The sequence below is a fragment of the Xenopus tropicalis genome, chromosome 8 (assembly GCF_000004195.4).
Source record: "Xenopus tropicalis strain Nigerian chromosome 8, UCB_Xtro_10.0, whole genome shotgun sequence".
Lineage (NCBI taxonomy): Eukaryota > Metazoa > Chordata > Amphibia > Anura > Pipidae > Xenopus > Xenopus tropicalis.
Genome location: NC_030684.2, coordinates 124,421,945 through 124,445,120, shown reverse-complemented (window position 1 = coordinate 124,445,120; position 23,176 = coordinate 124,421,945). Strand labels below are relative to the sequence as shown.

At 40.0% G+C, this 23,176-nt stretch overlaps 1 protein-coding gene across 1 annotated transcript; it reads left to right on the top strand.

Annotated features, from left to right (window-relative positions):
• Positions 1-1,349: 1,349 nt before the first annotated feature.
• Positions 1,350-21,047, top strand: LOC100492689 (vomeronasal type-2 receptor 26). Its single transcript, XM_031891778.1, has 5 exons — positions 1,350-1,474; positions 4,741-5,613; positions 7,339-7,358; positions 17,377-17,595; positions 20,934-21,047. The coding sequence occupies exons 1-5, from the start codon at positions 1,363-1,365 to the stop codon at positions 21,045-21,047; spliced, it is 1,338 nt and encodes a 445-aa protein (XP_031747638.1). The 5' UTR covers positions 1,350-1,362.
• The last annotated feature ends 2,129 nt before the right edge of the window (positions 21,048-23,176 follow it).

The window sequence follows — 23,176 nt, the reverse complement described above, 5'->3', positions numbered from 1 at the left end:
GGAGCTGCAGAGTGCCATTGAGCCCTATGGGAGACTTTCCTTGGGCCAGGTTGGAGCTGCAGAGTGCCATTGAGCCCTATGGGAGACTTTCCTTGGGACAGGTTGGAGCTGCAGGGTGCCATTGAGCCCTATGGGAGACTTTCCTTGGGCCAGGTTGGAGCTGCAGAGTGCCATTGAGCCCTATGGGAGACTTTCCTTGGGCCGGGTTGGAGCTGCAGAGTGCCATTGAGCCCTATGGGTGACTTTCCTTGGGCCGGGTTGGAGCTGCAGAGTGCCATTGAGCCCTATGGGAGACTTTCCTTGGGCCGGGTTGGAGCTGCAGAGTGCCATTGAGCCCTATGGGAGACTTTCCTTGGGCCGGGTTGGAGCTGCAGAGTGCCATTGAGCCCTATGGGAGGCTTTCCTTGGGCCGGGTTGGAGCTGCAGAGTGCCATTGAACCCTATGGGAGACTTTCCTTGGGCCGGGTTGGAGCTGCAGGGTGCCATTGAGCCCTATGGGAGGCTTTCAAAATCATGCACAGAAGGATAAAAGTCAGAAATGTTTTCCCACCGTTTACGATCGTTCCACTACGAAAATTTTGTGACTTTCAGATCACCAATACAATATTATCCCAAGGATTTTTGTGATAATTGTGATCCAAATATCCAAAATCCATGAAATGGTATTGATTATTCTAGCGTAATTTTAGTTTAGTTAATTGATATATACAGTATTAATATTCAAACACAAGTTGGTGTACCCTTTGGTTTGAATAGGTTCTAGCAGATTTAGGTTTTACAGCTGAAAAGTCGCCAGAGGAAAATATGTGAGAAAAGTTTATAGAATTGTAAAAATCTTCAATAAAGGGAAAAACATGATTTTAATCAAGATCTAAAAACGTTGATGTCTTTTGCTGCCTGTTTTAAAATGCTACTCACTGCCACCCAAGACAAGGATTTTACATAAAGGCAGTTATGCATTTAGTAAGATAGAGATTTCAGTTCTGCTACTCACTGTATTTCTATTGTCTTTTGAGCCTTATAATGATAAAAGCCTTTTGTGCCAGAGTTGCAGTAGGATCTTTATTGCTCTAAATAAACTGAATTCATGACATATACATATATATATATATATATATATCTCCATGGAAGGCACTAACGGCACATAGATTTGTATAGAAATTCTTTATTGATTTTCCAAATCAATTTGGAAAATCAATAAAGAATTTCTATACAAATCTATTTGCTGTGAGTGCCTTCCATGGAGCCAATGTGAATATTTGATGTGCACCCTGCTTTTGACTTCTGCGTATGGTGAGTGCAGATAAACTGGACTATACATATATAAAATTTTTTTTTTTTTTCTTTCAGACTCCTTTTTCAATGTGCACTCTACCCTGTACTTATGGTTTCCGAACAGCTCATCAGAGAGGGAAAGCTCCCTGTTGCTTTGATTGCATCCCTTGTCCAGATGGAGAAATAGCTAATGGGACAAGTGTGTAGTATCATTTTAGCTTATTTTATACCTATTCAATAGAAATTGCTTAGACATTTCCTATATACCCAATCACATGACTAGGGAGGCACAACCAAACCTTAACATGTTAATATTGAGATAAAGTTCTAAAACTACCTTTATTGCCTAGTTAATCTTTCTACTCATAACAACAAGCTATCAAGTGTAGTTATGAGCAAATCTCTCCCATTTTGCTTCGCCAAAAAACTTGCAAAACTATCAGAAAATTCTTGAAATGGCGGAAAAATTCACAAAACGTGGGTGCGACTTTTTTTGACGCGACTGCGCCCATTTTGACGCAATCTCACAATCACTAGTCAAGTGTTTTTATATATTTGTGTGTATATTAATTTTAATTGTTACAAAGTGATTTTGCATAGTGATACGTCTATAAATAGTCCTGTGTTTGTTTTTAAAATTAATACAGATGGTGCGGGGAAAATAAATGCATTGAAATATACAATAGTCAAAGATAAGTTGCTAAATGTTAAATCATACAAGATGGAAGACATCACTGCCCAACCGAGCTTATAGTATTCGCATTAATAACTAGTGATGAGTGGATCTGTCCTGTTTCGCTTCAGCGGAAAACTTGCAAATCTTTGACAAAATGACAAAATTCACAAAATGGCGAAAAAGTTGTATACGGTGAATTTTTCTGTGATGATTTTTGGCGCCTGTTTCACAAATAAAATCCGCCAAACTGCCCAATTTGATGCAACCGCACCCAATTAAAGCGACAAAAAAAATTCTGCACCCCGAAGTTTTGCAAAACAATTCGCCAATGCCGAAATGCGAAATGCCAATGCCGGGGGCTAAATGGTAAAAAGAAATAATGCCTGACTTTCTGTTGCACCTGTATTATGTTTAAATTGTTACCTACATAGATAATATGTAGTGATGGGCGAAATGTTTCGCCAGGCATGGATTTGCGGCGAATTTCCGCATTTTGCTATTGCCCGATTGTTTCGCGAAACGGATGAAAAAATTTGCTGCTCATCCAAAAATTGTCGCGGGCGACAGAAGAATAGCCGCAGGCGACAAAACAATAGCCGTGTGACAAAACAATAGCCGCGGGTGACAAAACAATAGCCACGCGACAAAAGAATAGCCGCGGGCGACAAAAGAATAGCCGGGCAACAAAAGAATAGCCGTGGGCGACAAAAGAATAGCCGCGGGCGACAAAACAATAGCCGGGCGACAATTTTTTTGACCTGCAACATTTTCACCGTTTCACGAAATTTTCACCGTTTTGCGAATCTTTTGAAAGATTCATGAATTTTTTGGCGAAGGGAAACGGGACAGATTCACTCAGCACTAATAATATGTAGAAAAAAATGCTCTGACTATTAAAGATAAATATAAAGTCAAGCTAATTCCTCCCTAGTCTGTTATTACACTCACTTTCATCTGACCCATTAAGAATGCTGCTGCTTCATTATATATTTTACATAGGGACTGGATTTTACCTGCAACCTTTTTGCTTTCAAGGTTAAAACTCCCACATGGTTGCCCTTTTATTGGTCACCATTGGGATCATGTGACTATAGCTGGGTGGGAGCTACAACAAGGAGCTGGCCACTGCGCCTGTATAAACTATAGCAAAAAAGGGTAAGTTGTACTCGTCACTAAATTTTAAGCTATTAGGGGGGGTGCAATAAGACAATTTATGTCAAAATTACGAGATATGAACTTACAGCAAATCTAATCACCTGGCACTCATAACCATGTATTTTTCCCACTGAAACAAATGGTCAGTCTTGCATGCTGTGATAGATGCAGACATCACAGTGGCTCTATTTGTCCTACTAACTAATTATGCCAGACATATTAGCCTTGTAATTCCTAGGTAAAAGGTAGACATTATGGGGCACATTTACTAATCCACGAATGCTCCGGCGTATTTTCGGCGACTTTTCTGTTCCTGCGTGACTTTTTTGTATTTTTTGGGACTTTTTCGTACTTTGCGACAAAATTTGTGTGACAAAATCGTATTGTCACGCCGAGTATGAAAGTTTTTGATTAATTCAAGCTTCGGTATCGTGACTTTTAGTGATGAGCGAATCTGTCCTGTTTCGCTTCAGCGAAAATGTTGCGCGTCAAAAAAAATTGTCACCCACGGCTATTCTTTTGTCACCCGCGGCTATTCTTTTGTCACCCACGGCTATTCTTTTGTCGTTCGGCTGTTCTTTTGTCTCCCGCGGCTATTATTTTGTTGCCAGCGGCTATTATTTTGTCACCAGCGGCTATTATTTTGTTGCGTGCCAAATTTTTCTGCGGCGAATTTTTTTATCCGTTTTGCGAAACGATCCGCGAATGGCGAAATTCGGAAATTCACCGCGAATCCATGCCTGGTGAAACATTTCACCCATCACTAGTGACTTTCCTTGTGCCAGGTTGGAACTGCAGAGTGCCATTGAGCCCTATGGGAGGCTTTCCTTGGGCCGGGTTGGAGCTGCAGAGTGCCATTGAGCCCTATGGGAGACTTTCCTTGGGCTGGGTTGGAGCTGCAGAGTGCCATTGAGCCCTATGGGAGACTTTCCTTGGGCCGGGTTGGAGCTGCAGAGTGCCATTGAGCCCTATGGGAGACTTTCCTTGGGCCGGGTTGGAGCTGCAGAGTGCCATTGAGCCCTATGGGAGACTTTCCTTGGGCCGGGTTGGAGCTGCAGAGTGCCATTGAGCCCTATGGGAGACTTTCCTTGGGCCGGGTTGGAGCTGCAGAGTGCCATTGAGCCCTATGGGAGACTTTCCTTGGGCCGGGTTGGAGCTGCAGAGTGCCATTGAGCCCTATGGGAGACTTTCCTTGGGCCGGGTTGGAGCTGCAGAGTGCCATTGATCCCTATGGGAGACTTTCCTTGGGCCGGGTTGGAGCTGCAGAGTGCCATTGAGCCCTATTGGAGGCTTCCAAAATCATGCACAGAAGGTCCAAAGTCAGAAAAGTTTTTCTGCATTTTACGATCATTCAGATACGAAAATGTTGTGACTTTAAGATCGGCAATACAATATTATTGTGACTAATACAATTTTTTCGTAAGCATTTTGTAATATTTGCGATCTTAAGAAATGATTGTATCCAATCCGAATGTATCCCATTCAGGATTCATGGATGTGCCCCTATAACTCGGTTACATTATAGCCCTCTTCTTTCTACTACCAAAGTTTTGTAATCCTTAATTAATATGAGCATTGAGACAAAGCTATATCCTTTGTAAAAACTGAAACTCGTTTCTTTGTCTTCCTCAAAGATATGGAGAATTGTTTGAGGTGTCCAGAAGACAAGTGGTCAAATTTTTTGAAAGATGACTGCATCGAAAGGACCAAAGACTTTCTTTCTTATGGAGACATACTAGGGGTTACATCATCCTGCATTGCCTTCATCTTTGTTGTGATAACTGCTGCGGTGCTATTTGTCTTTGTCAAATTTCGGAGATCTCCCATAGTCAGAGCAAATGATCGGAATCTCAGCTACATCCTCCTCGTGTCCATTATGTTATCATTCCTCTGCTCCTTTCTCTTCATTGGCTATCCTGTGGAGCTGACCTGCATGCTGAGACAAGCTGCCTTTGGGTTCATTTTCACTGTAGCTGTATCCGCTGTTCTGGGGAAAACAGTTACAGTCATTATAGCTTTTAATGCAACTAAACCTAACAGCACATTCAGGAAATGGATAGGAACCAGGATATCTATAGGCCTAGTTCTATTTTTTTCATTGGGTGAACTATTCATTTGCATCATTTGGTTGATATGTTCTCCACCATTTGTGGACACTGATACAAAGACAATTCCAGGCACAATAATCATTCAGTGCAATGAAGGCTCCTTTGCTGCTTTTTATGTGGTGATCTCATATATAGGTCTATTGGCTCTGTTTAGCTTTATTGTTGCTTTTCTAGTTCGGAAATTACCTGATAGGTTTAATGATGCTCAGTATATAACCTTCAGCATGCTGGTGTTCTGCAGTGTCTGGATCTCCTTTATCCCTATCTATTTGAGTTCTAAAGGCAAATATGTTGTGGCTGTGGAAATATTTACTATACTGTCTTCCACAGGAGGTCTTCTGTTATGTATATTTGCTCCTAAATGTTACATTATTTTGGTAAAGCCAGAACTAAACAGCAGGAAACACATACTAAAACCAAAGCTTTGACTAATTAATTACAGTTGTACAACATTGCACTTATCACCCAAACCACATGATTATAACTGTAACTTTGGTGTCTACACCACCACACTATGGATATTTTATCTTCTACTGTTTATCGAAAACTTTTTTAACATAGACGTGTTACATAGATATGTATAGCTACAGGTTAAGTTGGGGTGAAACAAGAAGGTCCATCAAGTTCTACCACTCAAAATGAACCCCAGTGCACATATATGCCTTTATTTAGACAGAAGTACAAGGGTTTGTTCATTATTACAGAGAAAAAAAGGTAAATAATGTTAAAAGTCAAAATTAATTGATTAAACTGAAGTCTATGGTAGATGCCCTTCCCTTAATTTCCAGATACTGGATTCCAAACCTGTACTAACTTACTGTAGAGCCTTAGATCACAATAGACTTGGATATTATGCTTCTTTAAAAAGTCACCTTCGCAACATCGCCCAGTAGGGTATTCCACAACCTCACTCCCCTTTAAAGGGGTGGTGGCCTCTGGTGAGTTGATCTTTTCTAATAAGTCAAAGTGATTCTGGGTTTTTAAAGCAACAGCCAGGATAATAGCTGATCAGATTCCCAACTACAGACCAGTTTCACCCTTCTTGGGGCTCATAAGTGTAGTGCAGGGCTTTCTGATCAGCTTCGGTTGTTACAAGGGTTGAGGAGACCACCTTATACGTATGCAAATAAGTCAAAGGGATTCCAGGGGGAGTGCGGTCCCCTTAGGCAGGCAGAAGGGGTTGGGAGGCAGGATGAGGAGGATGATGCCCAATGAGGAGGATAAATGAGAGGAGGACTGGGTGCCTGCAGAGCAGGAGGAGCAGGGCCCACAACACCCAACCACTCCAGGGCACAGAGTAGGGGGAGGAGGAGGGAGATGACCTGCTGCATCTAGAGGGCAATCAAGAAGAGGTTGGTCAGGGACACCCTTTCTACATGGCTGCCCATATGCCCCCCAGAGCAATCCCCGGATCTTCTCCATTAAAGACCGGGTGGCATACTGGGTGGCCACTCTGCTTGACCCACGGTACAAGAAAAAGGTGGGGGAGTTCCTTGTACCCTAGATCGTAGCCCCAACTACCCTGGCTAACTCTCATCTCTGAAGTGAGATAGTACAAATCTCCTAACTAGAATAGTACTTAAAGGATACAGCCTCCCATCTGGCCTTGCTATGTGGTCTTCTGTCCTGCTTGTTGATGTTCTTAGATGAAGTTCCTGGCTCCTAGGGGAATCCCCCTAAAGACCAACATTAAGGGGCTGATTTACTAACCCACGAATCCGACCCGAATTGGAAAAGTTCCGACTTGAAAACGAACATTTTGCGACTTTTTCGTATGTTTTGCGATTTTTTCGGATTCTTTACGAATTTTTCGTTACCAATACGATTTTTGCGTAAAAACTCGAGTTTTTCGTATCCATTACGAAAGTTGCGTAAAAAGTTGCGCATTTTTCGTAGCGTTAAAACTTACGCGAAAAGTTGCGCATTTTTCGTAGCGTTAAAACTTAAAAGGTGCAAAGTTTTGCGTAAGTTTTAACGCTACGAAAAAAGCGCCAGATTTTACGCAACTTTCATAATGGCTACGAAAAACTCGCGTTTTTACGCAAAAATCGTATTGGTAACGAAAATTCGTAAAGAATCCGAAAAAATCGCAAACATACGAAAAAATCGCAAAATACCGATCATTACGAAAAAAACGCAATCGGACTCATTTCGACCCGTTCGTGGGTAAGTAAATCAGCCCCTTAGGGTTGGTGCTACCTGCTGGCTACACTAAATATTGCCTTATTTATTTACAATTTAAATAAATCTTTATTTCATGTTCTTATAAACAGGCAAGTTTTGTTTTCCCCATAACTCCAGTTGAATCTGATGCATCATTAAAAATAATCAAAATTATGACAAATGCCTCTGTGGAAACCTTGATGCTTACCTTCAACATGGCAGTAGCTCCAGGTCCCCAGGCCTCAATAGATTTTTTTCCAAGTGCACACTTGGAAACAGGAGGAGGAATGGATACAGCAACACCAATAACAACTTTATGGAAGTGCATGGAGCAGCGTTGGATACAATGGCGATTCATGCAAAGTCTGTGTCAATAAATTAGCCCTGGAGGATTCTAAATTAATTATTTCTTCTCTGTAGTAATATATGTGTGTATTTCTGTGTGTCCTATTCAACACAAAGCATTAATTATTTTTGTAAAGGTGTATATTGTAATGTACAATCTATTACAGTATGTGGATAAGCAAGGGCAAGGCATTCTATACTAAGCCCAAAACACACACTCATAACCATGCACACACCCAATGTACAATACTTAAAGCAGTTACAGATGCACGCAATATTTTTTCTCCTCAGTAAATGCTTTGCCTGCCTGTTCAGATTTAGCTTCGATGAACAATACAATAAAAAAACATTTTGGTGCAAAGTGCAATGTTGATGAGCACAGACCAAACCTATTCTTATCAACTGCCATAGGGTAGTATTACCGTATATACTCGAGTATAAGCCTAACCGAATATAAGCTGAGGTACCTAATTTTACCCAAGAAAACTGAATATTGACTCGAGTATAAGCCTAGGGTGAGAAATGCAGCAGCTACTGCTAAGTTTCAATAATCAAAATAAAATCCAGTAAATTACATAAATTGAGGCATCAGTGGGGTATATGTTTTTAAATATTTATTGAAAAGAAAAACCATAAACTAGCTCTGTAAGTGGAGAAGAGGGTCAACAAAAACAATATGAGTACTACCCCACGCTCATTGCGCATTGGCAAACAGGCAGCAGACGCAGTCCCGGAGGACACGTAAGGGGGAATAAGTATTGCTAGTGGGAGCCTAGGCCAGGGCACTGGAGGGTCTGGTTGTGGGGGGCCTAATTTGCACACAAAGGACAGAGGTTACTAGTCTGGAGGGACCCATGGCACCCAACTCGAGTATAAGCTGAGGGTGACTTTTTCAGCACATTTTGGGTGCTGAAAAACTAGGCTTATACTAAAGTATATATAGTACTTTAGCTAGCTACATGTTTTATGGCTATCCCCAAACATGGACTGAGGCCTTGTGCATGGGACAGGCTCTAGATTAGCAGTGATTTAATTAGATGCTACTTTTTGCCTTACAATATATTACACTAGGCCAGTGCTGTCCAACTGGCGGCCCGCGACCCCCCTCTGTGTGGCCCCCCACATGTCTGGCTGCTTTGATGGCTTACTCTTGTGTAAGCTTTAAATGCTATCAGTACTGTGATTAACTGCCCCCTGCATGGTTCTCACCTCAGATTCAGGCTGTAATCCCTCTGTATTGTTTAAATATGTAATCCCCTGTGTTGTTCACACCTTTTAATCTCTGCATTGTTCACCCCCTGCAGTGTTCACACCTCAGGCTCAGGCTGTAATCACCCATATTGTTCCCCTGTTCACACCTCAGGAGCAGTAGAAACCCACAAATAATCCCTGCACACTACAAAAAGAACATATACTGAGGTAGTACTGCAATTAAAAAGTTTTTTAATATATAGTTATTGTGCAGACTGTAGGAGCATTGTGTCACTGTAGGCTGCCTGTGTGTGCCATACACACAGGCATCATAGGGCAAGCAGAGTATGGCACACACAGGCAGGGTAGGGAAGGCAGAGTATGGCACACACAGGCAGGGTAGGGAAGGCAGAGTATGGCACACACAGGCCAAGTATGGCACAAACCAGCCAAGAATGGCAAACACAGTGAAAGTATGGCACATGCAGGCAGGGTAGGGCAGGCAGAGAATGGCACACACAGGCAGGGTAGGGCAGGAAGAATATGGCACACACAGGCCAAGTATGGCACAAACCAGCCAAGTATGGCACACAGGCAGGGTAGGGAAGGCAGAGTATGGCACACACAGGCAGGGTAGGGAAGGCAGAGTATGGCACACACAGGCAGGGTAGGGCAGGCAGAGTATGGCAGGTTTTTGCTGTCCTACAACCATTAATATGGGTATGGTCATGTGATAACATGGGTGTGGTTTCAAGTGGGTGCGGTTTCAAAAAGGGGAGTATTTAAAACTGGCTTCCATTATCGGCCCTCCACCACGTAGGTCGGAAAAATTCCGGCCCTTGGTACCACAGAAGTTGGACAGCACTGCACTAGGCCACTGTCAACAAAGCAGCAGATTTCTAGTAACAGAAATATTTTTTAGCAATTGAATTATTAAGTACAAGGCACACATCCCCATCACCCCCAGTTTTCATGCCATGCTTAAAAGGAAAAAAAAAGTCAAAATGCTCATTGGTTAAAAGTGGTTACAGGCTGGCTAATTTTGTTATAGAATGGCAATTGACAAAATGTTTATTTGTAGGTAATTACATGATTCCAGCCTTGTCCACAGTGTGCTGATTTCTTAACAGAAAAAGCATAAGGTATAACTATTAAAAAAAAAAAAGAGAAGAATTTGAAGGGATAAAAGCAGGCTCCCTGTACTACAGGGATCCCCAACCTTTTATACCTGTGAGCCACATTCAAATGGAAAAAGTGTTGGGGAGCAACACAAGCATGGAAAAAGTTCCTGGGGTGCAAATATGAGCTATAGTTGGCTATTTGGTAGCCCCTATGTGGACTGTCAGCCTATAGAAAGTTCTGATTGGCTTTACACTGTGTTTTATGCAACCAAAACTTGCCCCCAAGCCAGAAATTCAAAAATGGGCATCTATTTTGAGGCAGCTGGGAGCAACATCCAAGGGGTTGGAGAGCAACATGTTGCTCACGAGCCACTGGTTGGGGATCACTGCTGTACAGTATATGCTTTAGCCACTTTCTATAACATTGCACGGCACCATGTGTTCTTCTTATGAATCCCTGGCCTTTACCTTTCTATTACTCAACATTGCGAATTCATGAACATCTCTCTGTGCAAAAAGGGACTGTGTTTGCCAAAGGTGGTTAAACCTTGTTGGAAACTCCAGGCTCCAATGTTTATTCTACTCCTCCTTTTGTTTCCTTGTAGAACAGGACAATACAACACATCAAGACTGGGCCAACAATGTGCCTTGGGTGACTCTGTTAAACCACTGATGTATGCCGTTGATGGAGACATTATAATAGGAGGCATTCTACAAATCTTTCTAACTGATAATAATATACTGTAGCACAGGAATTCCAAGAAGACCCTTGCCCTGTAGTGTGTATAGTGTAAGTAATATAGTAACACACATATTGATGGTGATAAGGGACACATTCCCTACTTTCCTAAGGAACAACATTTCTACTTTATTATTGATTCCGGCAAAGCAAACCACCTTCAGCTGTTTGTGAAAAACATACAAAGTAGAAATTATGGAACATGTTGAATAAAGATTAAAGTGTTTTTTTCCCTGCTTATATGGGATTTATTATCCTGAATGCTTTAGAACTTTTCTATCAGATAATTTTCAGTAACATGCAGCACAATGCATTAAGGCTGCCTAAAACCTAAACATTAGAAAAAAAATAATTTTATACCATCTCTGAGTATTCAGGTATCTTGTTTTTTTTAATTTATGGCATTTTGGATAATTGTACCCTGCTGTTATTCCTAGACAGCTTGTATTGCAGGTTTTTATACAAAGCCCTAAACTTTACCATCTAAAAGCTGTCGAGGTCATGTAGAAGTCAATGGGAGCTGACCTAGGCAAACTGGAACAATCTTTCTTTGCTTCCTGGTTTAAGAAGTTTTAGTGGTATTTTTCGTTTGTAAGCACAGGAAAATTCTTATGAAAATGATTTGTTCATGTATGTGGTTTAGAATTCTTTTTCTAGTTTTTTTTTTCAGGCTGTTTTAATATAATTACTCGCCATTTGTGGTTTTAGAGAAAATTAAGTTTTTTGTGGTTTCTAAAAGCTCTAAAACCACCAAAATGAAAATGCAGATAAATGGGCCTCTGTGTAAGGGGATGTGTGTGAGTTTGTATTGTTCAGAGCAAATACTGTTATAGACAGTGTATTACAGTACAGGTATGGGACCCGTTATCCAGAATGCTCGGGACCAAGGGTATTCCGGATAAGGGGTCTTTCCGTAATTTGGATCTCCATACCTTAAGTCTACTAAAAAATCAATAAAACATTAAATAAACCCAATAGGATTGTTTTGCCTCCAATGAGGATTAATTATATCTTAGTTGGGCTTAACTACAAGGTACTGTTTTATAACTACAGAGAAAAAGGAAATCAGGTTTAAAATTCTGAATTATTTGATTGAAATGGAGTCTATGGGAGACGGGCTTTCCATAATTCGGAGCTTTCTGGATAACGGGTTTCCGGATAAGGGGTCCGATACCTGTATATGGCTATGCAAGGTCCTGAAAGCCTGGGCATAAATACATACTCAAGTATAAGAAAACACGCTATGGGGGAGATTTACTAAAACTCAATTTTTTTCTCATTTTTATTTTTGAAAAAACCACAAATAAACAACTTTCCACATCAGTCATTTATCAAAAGATCTCAACTGATAAAGCACTAACAGAAAAAAATATCAAAAAGTTGCACAAAAACGCAACTTCTTTTCGTAGTATAACCACAACTTAACCACAACAAAACACCTAAAAACCATGAAGCAATATACGATCTTCCAATTGTAAAAGAGACATCTGCCATTGACTTCTGCATGATCCTGACAGGTTTTAGCTGGCGTATTTTCAGATTCAAAATTGTCCTAGTTTTGTATAATAAATCTCTGAAAAATTGTGCTTTGACCAAAGAAAAGTTTAGCAAATGCCCCGTTATGTATTTTATGTGCAACACATACAGCAGCTACAGATGGGCCCCACCTTATTGCACCCCAATAACTGCTTTGTCTGTCTGTTCAGGAAGTTTAATTTCGTTTTAATGAACATTCCACTACTAAAATCTGCCCATCCTCTGCTAAAAGTTTTATTCTGGATAAGATGAAGTTTGTCATCCTAGAGATTTGCAGAGAAAGGAATAATAAAGGGTCACATCCACCAAAACATTTTCAAATGTTATTTCCATGTATAAATACAGCCCAGTGATTTGGGAGAAGGTGCCCCTTTCTTAGGTTGAGATAATGGAACTGTCACTGTGCACAACTGAGTTCTGTTCCACTACTGGAACATCTATAAGATCAAGTAATTCTGCAATGTCTAGAGTCAGTGTGTACAGGGCAACAGCACAAAATATGTATTTAGATTTACCTTCAGTTTTTTTGTTACTAACCAATTGAACTGTGCTTCATGCTAGTTATAGTTGTACACATCCAGGCAGTGTCATTCTGTGGCTACTAAAGCAAATAAAGTGCTGTCTTGTATAAAAAGGGCATTGACTCAAGGGATGCGAACATAATTTTGCCCCTTTATAGGTCCCTGGTAAGGCCTCACCTTGAGTATGCAGTGCAGTTTTGGGCTCCAGTCCTTAAGAAGGATATTAATGAGCTGGAGAGAGTGCAGAGACTGCAACTAAACTGGTAAAGGGGATGGAAGGGTTAAGCTATGAGGTTAGACTGTCGAGGTTGGGGTTGTTTTCTCTGGAAAAGAGGCGCTTGCGAGGGGACATGATTACTCTGTACAAGTACATTAGAGGGGATTATAGGCAGATAGGGGATGTTCTTTTTTCCTATAAAAACAATCAACGCACCAGAGGCCCCCCCTTTAGATTAGAGGAACAGAGCTTCCATTTGAAGCAGTGTAGGGGGTTCTTCACGGTGAGGGCAGTGAGGTTATGGAATGCCCTTCCTAGTGATGTTGTAATGGCAGACTCTGTTCAGATTCTCTAGGATCAGAAGACGTGTTGGTATCTTATATATAATGGCTATTTCCAGACGCTATGACAATTTATAATTACTTGTTGTTTCAGTTTTATTACAAGTAATGTTAATGTGTTTTATATTTTTAATAGTTTTCCTTTACTAGAATACAAAGTATCTTGTTTTACATTAATCAGTACACCAGGTACAAGTAATCATTGTCCCTCACAGATTGCTGTGGTCTCACTGCCCTGCTGGATTTGGGCCCTATTTTCTTGTCCTTCCTACAGGTTGCAGAACATTTTCCCTCCCATCCAGCTTGACAATAAGTGGCTGCTAGAACCTTAGTATATCAGAAAGCACTGGCTAACTCAGGATTGATTCAGGCCAACTCCAAAAGGTTTAGTTCCAATCTACTCTCATTGGGGCACATTTACTAACCCACGAATCCGAATCCCAAATGGGAAAAATTCGAATTGGAAACGAAAATGTCGGCGCCTTTTTGTCGCCGTCACAATTTTTCGTGTTTTGCGCAACTTTTTCGTCGCCGTCACGGCTTTATCGTATTTTGCGCGACTTTTTCATCACCGGCGCAATTTTTTCGTATAGAGAAATTGTAAACGGCGGAAAAAACAATCCGATTTTTTTGCGACAGCAATGAAAAAGTTGCGGAAAATATACGAAAAAGTTGCGGAAAATACGAAAAAGTCGTGACAGTGACGAAAAAGTCGCAAAAAACGGTCATTACGAAAAAAAAAGGCATTTGGACCGTTCGTGGATTAGTAAGTGTGCCCCATTAAGTCACTTCCATAGATATAACACAGTAATCAGTTAAGTTAAACAGTCTGTTCATAGTCATAATACCTGTATGTTGCACATATGAAAATGAATTCAGAGTTTGAGGGTAGGGCAAGAGAAGTAATTCCTTTTATTGCAGGGAGCTGTAAGATAGCAGGAACATTCACTTAAGTCCTGCACATGGAAACTGGTGCATCAAAAGTAAAAGTTCCTAAACTTCTAAACATACACTTCTATACAAGTGCTTTAGTATACCAGTAACATAACATATCTTGCTTAGAGATGTAGCGAACTGTTAACGGTATGAATGCTCCGAAAAAATCGCAAAACTTACGATAACGGTACGAAAAAGTCGCAAAACTTACGATAACGTTACGAATGATCCGAAAAAGTCGCAAAACTTACGATAACGGTACGAATGATCCGAAAAAGTCGCAAAACTTACGATAACGGTACGAATGATCCGAAAAAGTCGCAAAACTTACGATAACGTTACGAAAGCTCCGAAAAAGTCGCAAAACTTACGATAACGGTACGAATGATCCGAAAAAGTCGCAAAACTTACGATAGCGTTACGAAAGCTCCGAAAAAGTCACAAAACTTACGATAACGTTACGAAAGCTCCGAAAAAGTCGCAAAACTTACGATAACGTTACGAAAGCTCCGAAAAAGTCGCAAAACTTACGATAACTTTACGAAAGCGCCGGAAAATACGAAAAAGTCACAAAATTACCGATCATTTCGAAAAACGGCGTGTGTCAATTTTTCAGAGGTTTTTGCCCTTGATCCCCCTCCTGCATGCCACTGTCCAGGTCGTGGCACCCTTTAAACAACTTTAAAATCAGTTTTCTGGGCAGAAATGGCTTTTCTATTTTTTAAAGTTCGCCTTCCCATTGAAGTCTATGGGGTTCGCAAAGTTCGCGAATATTCGCAATTTTTTTGAGGTTCGCTACATCCCTAATCTTGCTGCATAAAGAATCTATAACCAGCATTAACTACTGTTCAACATGTGCACTGATTCAGCAGGTGTAACTGTCTGGCTGGCTGTCTGTGCCGGTGGTTATGTGTGAGATATGATGCTTATAATCTCCATAAAACTTTACATATTAGATATTGGCACGTTTGGGAGACATGAGACTTTCCAAATCAATTGAATTTTTGTCCATAAAATAAAGTGTTTCTGGTATAAATCCCTAAATCATGAAAAATATCATTTTTTTTAAATCTTGTTCCAGAAGTGGAAATAAACAAAAACCCAGATTCTCCTGAAAAACCAATATATTCTTTTCCTACCTAACTAAGGAAATGGGGAGAAAAGGAATCTGTGTGGATTTTTTAAAAGTTATATCGAGTTCTCCATATACACGGATGGAAAGTGCTACTGAAGCTGTTGAGACAATTGAACATTCCTCTGCCAAAGTCATTATTTTATACTGCAGAGCAGACTCTTTGTTTGCCCTTCTACATGACCAGACTTCCCACCAAATATCAGAAAGGGTTTTTATATGCTCAGTAGCCCTGAATATTGTAACGGAAATGGGATTTAACAAAATGTTGTATTCAATGAATGGATCATTTTTAATTTCCCTTCCAAAACAAGACATCCAAGAATTAAATGACTTTTTTTCTCACAGACTTATGACAGATATGAACAAAAATATATTTGTAAATAGGTTCTTGACATTAAATATAGGATATTCATATGGACAAATTGGTGGTGTTATAAATTCCTCACGTCTAAACTATGATATGATAAAGGAACATTTATTGCAAGAAGAGACCATAAACCACCGTATTAAACACACAATATACATGGCAGTGTATGCTCTAGCCCAATGATCCCCAACCAGTAGCTTGTGAGCAACTTGTTGCTCCCCAACCCCTTGGATGTTGCTCCCAGAGGCCTCAAAGCAGATGCTCATTTTTTTGAATACTTGGCTTGGAGGCAAGTTTTGGTTGCATAAAAACCCAGTGTAAAGCCAAACAGAGCCTTCTATAGGCTGCCAGTCCTCATAGGTTCTACCAAATAGCCAATCATTATAGCCCTTATTTGGCACCTCCAGGTAACTTATTCATGCTTGTGTTGCTCCCCAACTCTTTTTACATTTAAATGTTGCTCACGGGTAAAAGAGGTTGGGGATCGCTGCTCTAGCCCATGCCTTAGATAATATGCAGTTATCTAGGGAATTTTTGGAGATGTCTTCTAAAGAGAAAATCAGCAAAATGAGACTAAAGGTTTGTATAAATATGTTCACAGTACAAGTCACATAACTGATTTGGCTACTGAACTTCTGTAAAGGTGAGAAAACCATCCAGTAACCATCCAGCTAATGGCAAATACATTTCAATTTACATTTTAGTGATTGAATTGATGAACTAAGTAAGGATAGTGTGGAAGCACCACTATTGCCACACTGCAACAATCACACTGTGAGATTTTAAATGACTTATTGTTTATCAAGGACTGTTCAGTTATTTCCCAAGCTGGCCAATCCCAGTAAGGGGCACAACCCCAGGGATAGAAATACAACCCGGAAGTGACTTCACAGAGGAAAAGAAAGTGGGTGGAGCAGTTACTAGAAGTAAGAGACTTGGAGGCACGGTTGGCTTTGGTCCCAGGCACACAAAGGCTTATGGAAGTCTGACAAGTGCCAGTGGCTGTTATTAAGGTCAGGGCCTGTTCCCTAACTCTGGGATATTGCCACATATTACTATACCCGCCACAACTGGCCTAGTCTGTAGAGTAAGTGCCATACCCTGTGGGTTTATAATACTGCATCCTGTATATGGACTGGATTATCTGTCTGTGTATAAAACTGCTGCTTGTGCTGCCCCTGCCCCCCGGGAACTGTATTTGCAGGTTGACAATATTCTCTGCTTCTGTTAATATTAAAAACCCCAAGCCTGTTGGGATTAGTCTGTTGACCGGTCTCAGAGACTTCACTGTCCAGGTGTGACATGTAAAATCACTGGGGGTTCCAATTCCAATCATAAAGATTCATTTATAATAACTTCTTCTAACAGGATATCCAGTTAACAGTTATCCCCACCATTCATTATAAACCAGCATTACTCACCTTTAGAAAAATGACAATTTTATTGTAACCATAGTGACACACATGTCTAAAGGGGAGGTAACGCTTATTGTTTAATAAGTCTTTACTATTGAAATCATTCCTTAATTATAACATTTTATTTAATTGTAGCTAAACTATTACCTTAAAAACATTCACCTGAAAATGGCATCCGGAGAGGATTTCTTTTTCACCAAAGATGGAAATATTCCAGGAAAGTTTGATATTCTGAACTGGATTATTGATAAAAATGGAGCAGTTAATAAGATCCATGTGGGGAGATTCTTACCAAATACTGATCAGCTGATCATTAATGAGACTGCCATTGCCTGGGGCCCTTATTTTGGAAAGGTAGGAACTTAGACCCACATTTAAGAGAAATCTAAAATACTTCGGGGAATCAGGAAAGAAGCGGCAACTCGGTTTTGATAAATCCGACCCTTAGATTTGCGTTTACATTCTATGATTAAAAGGTGTTAAAGGGGGCATTTTTGAATTTGTGTCCTTGGGATGCTTCTGCACTTTACATGTAACCCCTATTTGGCTGTAAACCAGTCAAACCATGGCTAGTGTAGGTTTTAGAGCATGGGGTACATGCGACTCAGGTCGGTGTAGTGCAGCTAGGGTGTAGTGCAACTACAACTCACTGTAACTGTGTGCAGTGCAGAGTAAAGTTTTATGGTAAATCAGAATATAGCTTGTTTATTGTCCAAGACAATGATCCACAGGGTTTTAGAAATACTCACACAGAGGAGATATCAGGTAATTGCACAGAATGTAGAAAAATATGCCGAGGGTGGGGAAGGTAAGGACCACCAACCAGCACAGCCTCCCTGTGGAGAGTAGCCTGGCCAATTATCTGTATCCTAAGGGTGTCCCTTAGCAGCCAAGGATCCCTCACAGCCAACTATGGATCAGGGATAGAAACTGACCTTATATCTGTGTCCCGTTCTGAGGCAACAGTGCCTGTAGGGAAGAGTACTTCCAGCTAATTTCTCCTGGTTGAAGCCGAAACTGCTCTTTCAAACTAATCTCACTATCTCACTTTCCTAGAAAGTGATCTTATAAATTGTCCTGATACTTACTACTCCTCATTCACGGTGGCCCTTTTCCTCGACTTCACTAGAGCTAGATGCAGACTCTAGGGTAGATGGCTTTACTGGGGCCCTGTTGATCCCAGGCTCAGTGGAACTTCCACCTGGGTTAGCAGATGCAACCAAAGAGGAAGACCCCCCGCTAAGCACTATATCAGAGTGCCAAGGGAGTGGTCTCCCTGTTAACCAATAAGATACATATGCAAAACTATAAACTGATACATGGGTCTTTGCCCAGTAACAGCATAGACTAGAAAGTTGTAGGGTTTGAAGCCATAGGGACATGTTAACCCTATGGATCCCTACATATATTTACTTAAGCAGGAATGCTACATATGACTCCCTGAAAGCTATGGCAGTTTTAAGACTACAGCTCCTTGTATCCTTATCAGCATTGGCTGTGAGCATTATTACTATTATTACTTTGCCCACTATTTTACTACTGGGCACAATGGCCCTTTAGCTGTTGAAGTACCTGCAATCAGTTCTAACGTTATACATTTATTATTTTTTTAATTTCTTCAGCTACCTTACCATATTTCTAACCACTTAAAGAACCACTTTACTTTTAAAATGCCATTACCACATTATCTTTTTATTACTCTTATAGAGCCCACGCTCACGCTTTTTCCATGTCTACTGTGACATTTTGTTTTTATATATATATTAGATATATGTGTGTGTATATATATATATATATATATATATATATATATATATATATAAAGCAAGACAATGAGCCGCACACACAGGGACTTAATTAGAAAACAAAAAATTTATTAATAAAAAAAATCCAACGTTTTGAGCACCAACTGTGCTCTTCCTCAGGGACAAACTGAGTGGTTTGACCCTGAGGAAGAGCCTTTTTTTGACACAACCATGCCCAACTTGCCGTGGCCGTGCCTTTTTTTATGCAACCATGCCCACTTTGCTGAGTGACAAAGCAAATTTCCACGCAACTAATTTTTCCGCACCGAATTTTCATGGAAGTTTTGCAAAACAATTCGGCAATGGCGAAATGCGGAAATTCTCTATGAATCAATGCCTGGAAAAATAATTTTCAGCTTCAGCTGGGCTTTTGGACATACACGTCATGTCACTTCCAGGTATGCCGTGCCGCACAATCACCTGGTAAAACATTGGGCAAGGTTGATATCTGTGCACACTAGTCTAATACAAGGGGCTTAAGAAGAGGCAACCTTTCGGGAAGCCGGTTATGTGAATGTCCTTGTACTGAATGGTGAGAGAGAAGGTGACTCAAAAAACGTATTGTACACATTGTTTGAGTAAAGAAAGCCCATATAAACCCCCACAAATGAGGGTTATTTACCTGTTTACCCAGAAAATTGACTAATCTGTTGAACTGAACTGCTCGTAATAAACTGCAGTGAGGAAGGAGACTGCATTAAACAGAAATTCAATGTCCCTGTTTCCCATCTGCCTTCCCTCTACTACAGCCATCCTGAGCCCCCCCACATACTAGTTTTACTAGTTATGTTTACTAGTTTTATAGAATAAAAGATGCTGTGGCACTTCCGTTTGCAAAAGTGAAAAGAAGAATATGTATTTAGGTCAAAGACCAGGACTGTTCTTTGACCTAAATAAAAATTCACCTTTTCACTATTGCAAATAATATTGCCACAATATCTTTTATTCAATATGTTCTGTTACCCCGGTGAGGGTCCTAGCTGCTTGAGCACCCATCCAACAAGGATAAGCTAAGGTGGTTGTTGCTCTCTCGACAACTAACAGACTACTAGTTAAGATTCTTGTCTAAGTTGGCATGCATTAAATACCAGTTTAGACTTAGGTTCTGATTTCCGGTTCTATATCTTATGTGGTTCAACCCTTCCACCTCTCCATGGCTATTTGCCCCTAATATGACCAGGTCTGTCTGTTTTAAATCTTCATCCTCTCCCTAAAAATGCAGCTCTATAATAACATTTTGCAGCATAACTTGAGTTAAAGGAGCAAACCCTTAGGGTGCTCTGAAAGTCAGCTTGTTCCATGCACCCCAGATCAGATCTATCCTCCATAACGTCTTCACTCAAAATAGGTAATCTTTTGGGATGAACTTAATGTGGGACAGCTATATCGGCATCCCCTTATACATTTAACAAATATATCTATATCTAATATATCCACATCATCTATCTCTATTCTACTCTATCCTTGAAGTTTAATTAAAAATGAACCCTAAACTGTTTGCGTTTAACGTTTAAGACCCCCACATCAGTGTGCATGGAACCGTGTTCTTCTGGTCACCGAAGAGCTCATCAGAAAGGCCAAAATGCTCAGTATCACAGTATTCCAGTGCACAGTGCAATCCCCCAATGACATTATCTTCCCTTAATCTACTTTATTTTTGCCAATGAAACTGTCATTAAAATTCACTTTGGCAGCTTCCTTAGAGCTGACCATTAGTTTGTCATTAATAAGAGTGTCAATGTTGTCATGATCTCCATACCTCTTTTGTTTGGTATTTCTAGTGAAATTTTTAAGGTGGTTAGACACTGGCCATTTATCTATGCTATAGAGTGGCCATAGACGCTTTTCAATGTTTTTCAGTATTGTGGTTGTTTTATCCATTTTCAGCTTTCCAGATACTTGGACCATAATATGCTTCAACAGGACTGGGTAGACAAAGAAAAACCAAAGAACAGCTTCCTGGTCACAGGAGAATTTTCCGGCAATGGCCATTGTGAGTGATTCTCAGACCTTTGTATCCATTTTTAAAGATATATAGTTACATAGTTACATAGTTACATAGTTACATAGGGTTGAAAAAAGACCAGAGTCCATCAAGTTCAACCCAAGTAAACCCACACACAACCTATACTGACCTATCTATACACTCACATACATAAACTATAAATACAACCACTAATACTAACTGTAGATATTAGTATCACAATAGCCTTGGATATTCTGAATGATCAAGAACTCATCCAGGCCCCTCTTATAGGCATTAACAGAATCTGCCATTACAGCATCACTAGGAAGGGCATTCCCCAACCTCACTGCCCTCACCGTGAGGAACCCCCTACGCTGCTTCAAATGGAAGCTCCGTTCCTCTAATCTAAAGGGGGGGCCTCTGGTGCGCTGATTGTTTTTATGGGAAAAAAGAACACCCCCTATCTGCCTATTATCCCCTCTAATGTACTTGTACAGAGTAATCATGTCCCCTCGCAAGCGCCTCTTTTCCAGAGAAAACAACCCCAACCCTGACAGTCTAACCTCATAGTTTAACCCTTCCATCCCCTTAACCAGTTTAGTTTTCTATCTGACCCTGGTCTTGTGTTTTCTTCATTTCCAAATTTAAAAGTAAACAACCTATTGGAGAAATAAATATTATATGACTGATTTACTATTATTTATTTTGTGAAGGACAGGCCTTACTAGCTGTAAAATATACTATATTATTTTTATATTAGTAATGTGTCAACATGTGACTAATAAATATGCCTTTACTGGTCAAATGACATGAGCCATAGAGCCCTTGATTATGGGTTCCTGCTCAAGGTCTGTCCTTCACAAAATATGTTGCATTCTTAGATCTAAGCAAAAAAGTAAAAAAAAAAAAAAATATATATATATATAAAAAATAAATGTGCAAAACATAAAGTGGTTTTCAATCACTCTATTTTATATCAAGCCACTTTTGCCATAAAACTTAATGGTTAAACTTACATAACAAAAGGCAAAATGCTCAGTAGTTAAAATTGCTTAGGGACTGGCAATTTTTGTGACATAATCGCTGTTGACAATCTTTTTTCGTTGTTAATTAGACATCACCTGACTTCTTTCTGAATAAAATTAACAAAACTATAATTACTGAGAAAAAAGGAAAGGATTTAAGAGATAGGCTCTTTGTACACTCTGTGCTGAAGGAATATTGTATAATGTTGATCTATACAAATTGCTGCACCTATAAATCTTCTTGCTTACTTTTCAATAATTTGAACTTTATGTTTGAGCATTTCTATCGAATGGCTTGATTAGCCAGATACCTACAAAATGAAATTGCATTTGCTGAAGATGGCAAAGCCTTTATGGAAACTGATACCATTAAAGCTCATTTTAGTTCTCCTTATATTTCCTGGTAGCACCGGACAGTTTAGCAAAGTAGGACCAGACCAATCATGTGCACTCAGTGCTTGTACTAATCCATTGGTGTATGCTGTTGATGGAGACATTATAATAGGAGGCATTCTACAAATATTTCTGGGTGTTTCTGATGGGATGCCTGATTTCCAAGAAGCCCCTTTGCCTGTATCCTGCGTAGTGTAAGTAACTGCAGCTGAGATTAAACACATTGGGGATCATTTATAAACTTTGCTCAGTGCATTATTATTGTTGTTTTCCACATTGTTCCCTAAATGCTTAAATATTGCACTGCTCTGACAGTCTTTCTTATTTTAAAAAAAAATAGGTGAGATGCACACTGCGCACAAATATTTGCAAAAGGCTAAAAAAATGAGATTTGTGTTGGCATGAGTGTGGTCACTATTCACAGTCGTTGTATATATCGCTGATAGTAGGTTTGCAAATATAAATTCTCAATTTGTGAAAACTGAATATTTTTTCACACAAACACAGAGCATAAGAATATATATTCTCATTTTGCATGTATGAATGTATGTATGTATAACTTTATTTATAAAGCGCCACAAAATACAAAAATTACACACAGGGAGGACAAGTGTTATAATAAATACAATAAATAAGTATAAATACATACGGAGTAAGTGCCATGTGGTATGAGACACAGTAGGAAGGAGGTCCCTGCCCCGTAGAGCTTACAGTCTAAGTGGTTGGGTAACATACAGGCACAAACT

Bases quoted from the DNA above. Each gene is read 5' to 3' on its own strand.
- LOC100492689 (XM_031891778.1), top strand. From the start codon at position 1,363: ATGTGCACTCTACCCTGTACTTATGGTTTCCGAACAGCTCATCAGAGA. The intron at 1,475-4,740 runs GTGTGTAGTATC...TCTTCCTCAAAG, and splicing joins AGAAATAGCTAATGGGACAA to ATATGGAGAATTGTTTGAGG. The intron at 5,614-7,338 runs GGAAACACATAC...AATACCGATCAT, and splicing joins AAAGCCAGAACTAAACAGCA to TACGAAAAAAACGCAATCGG.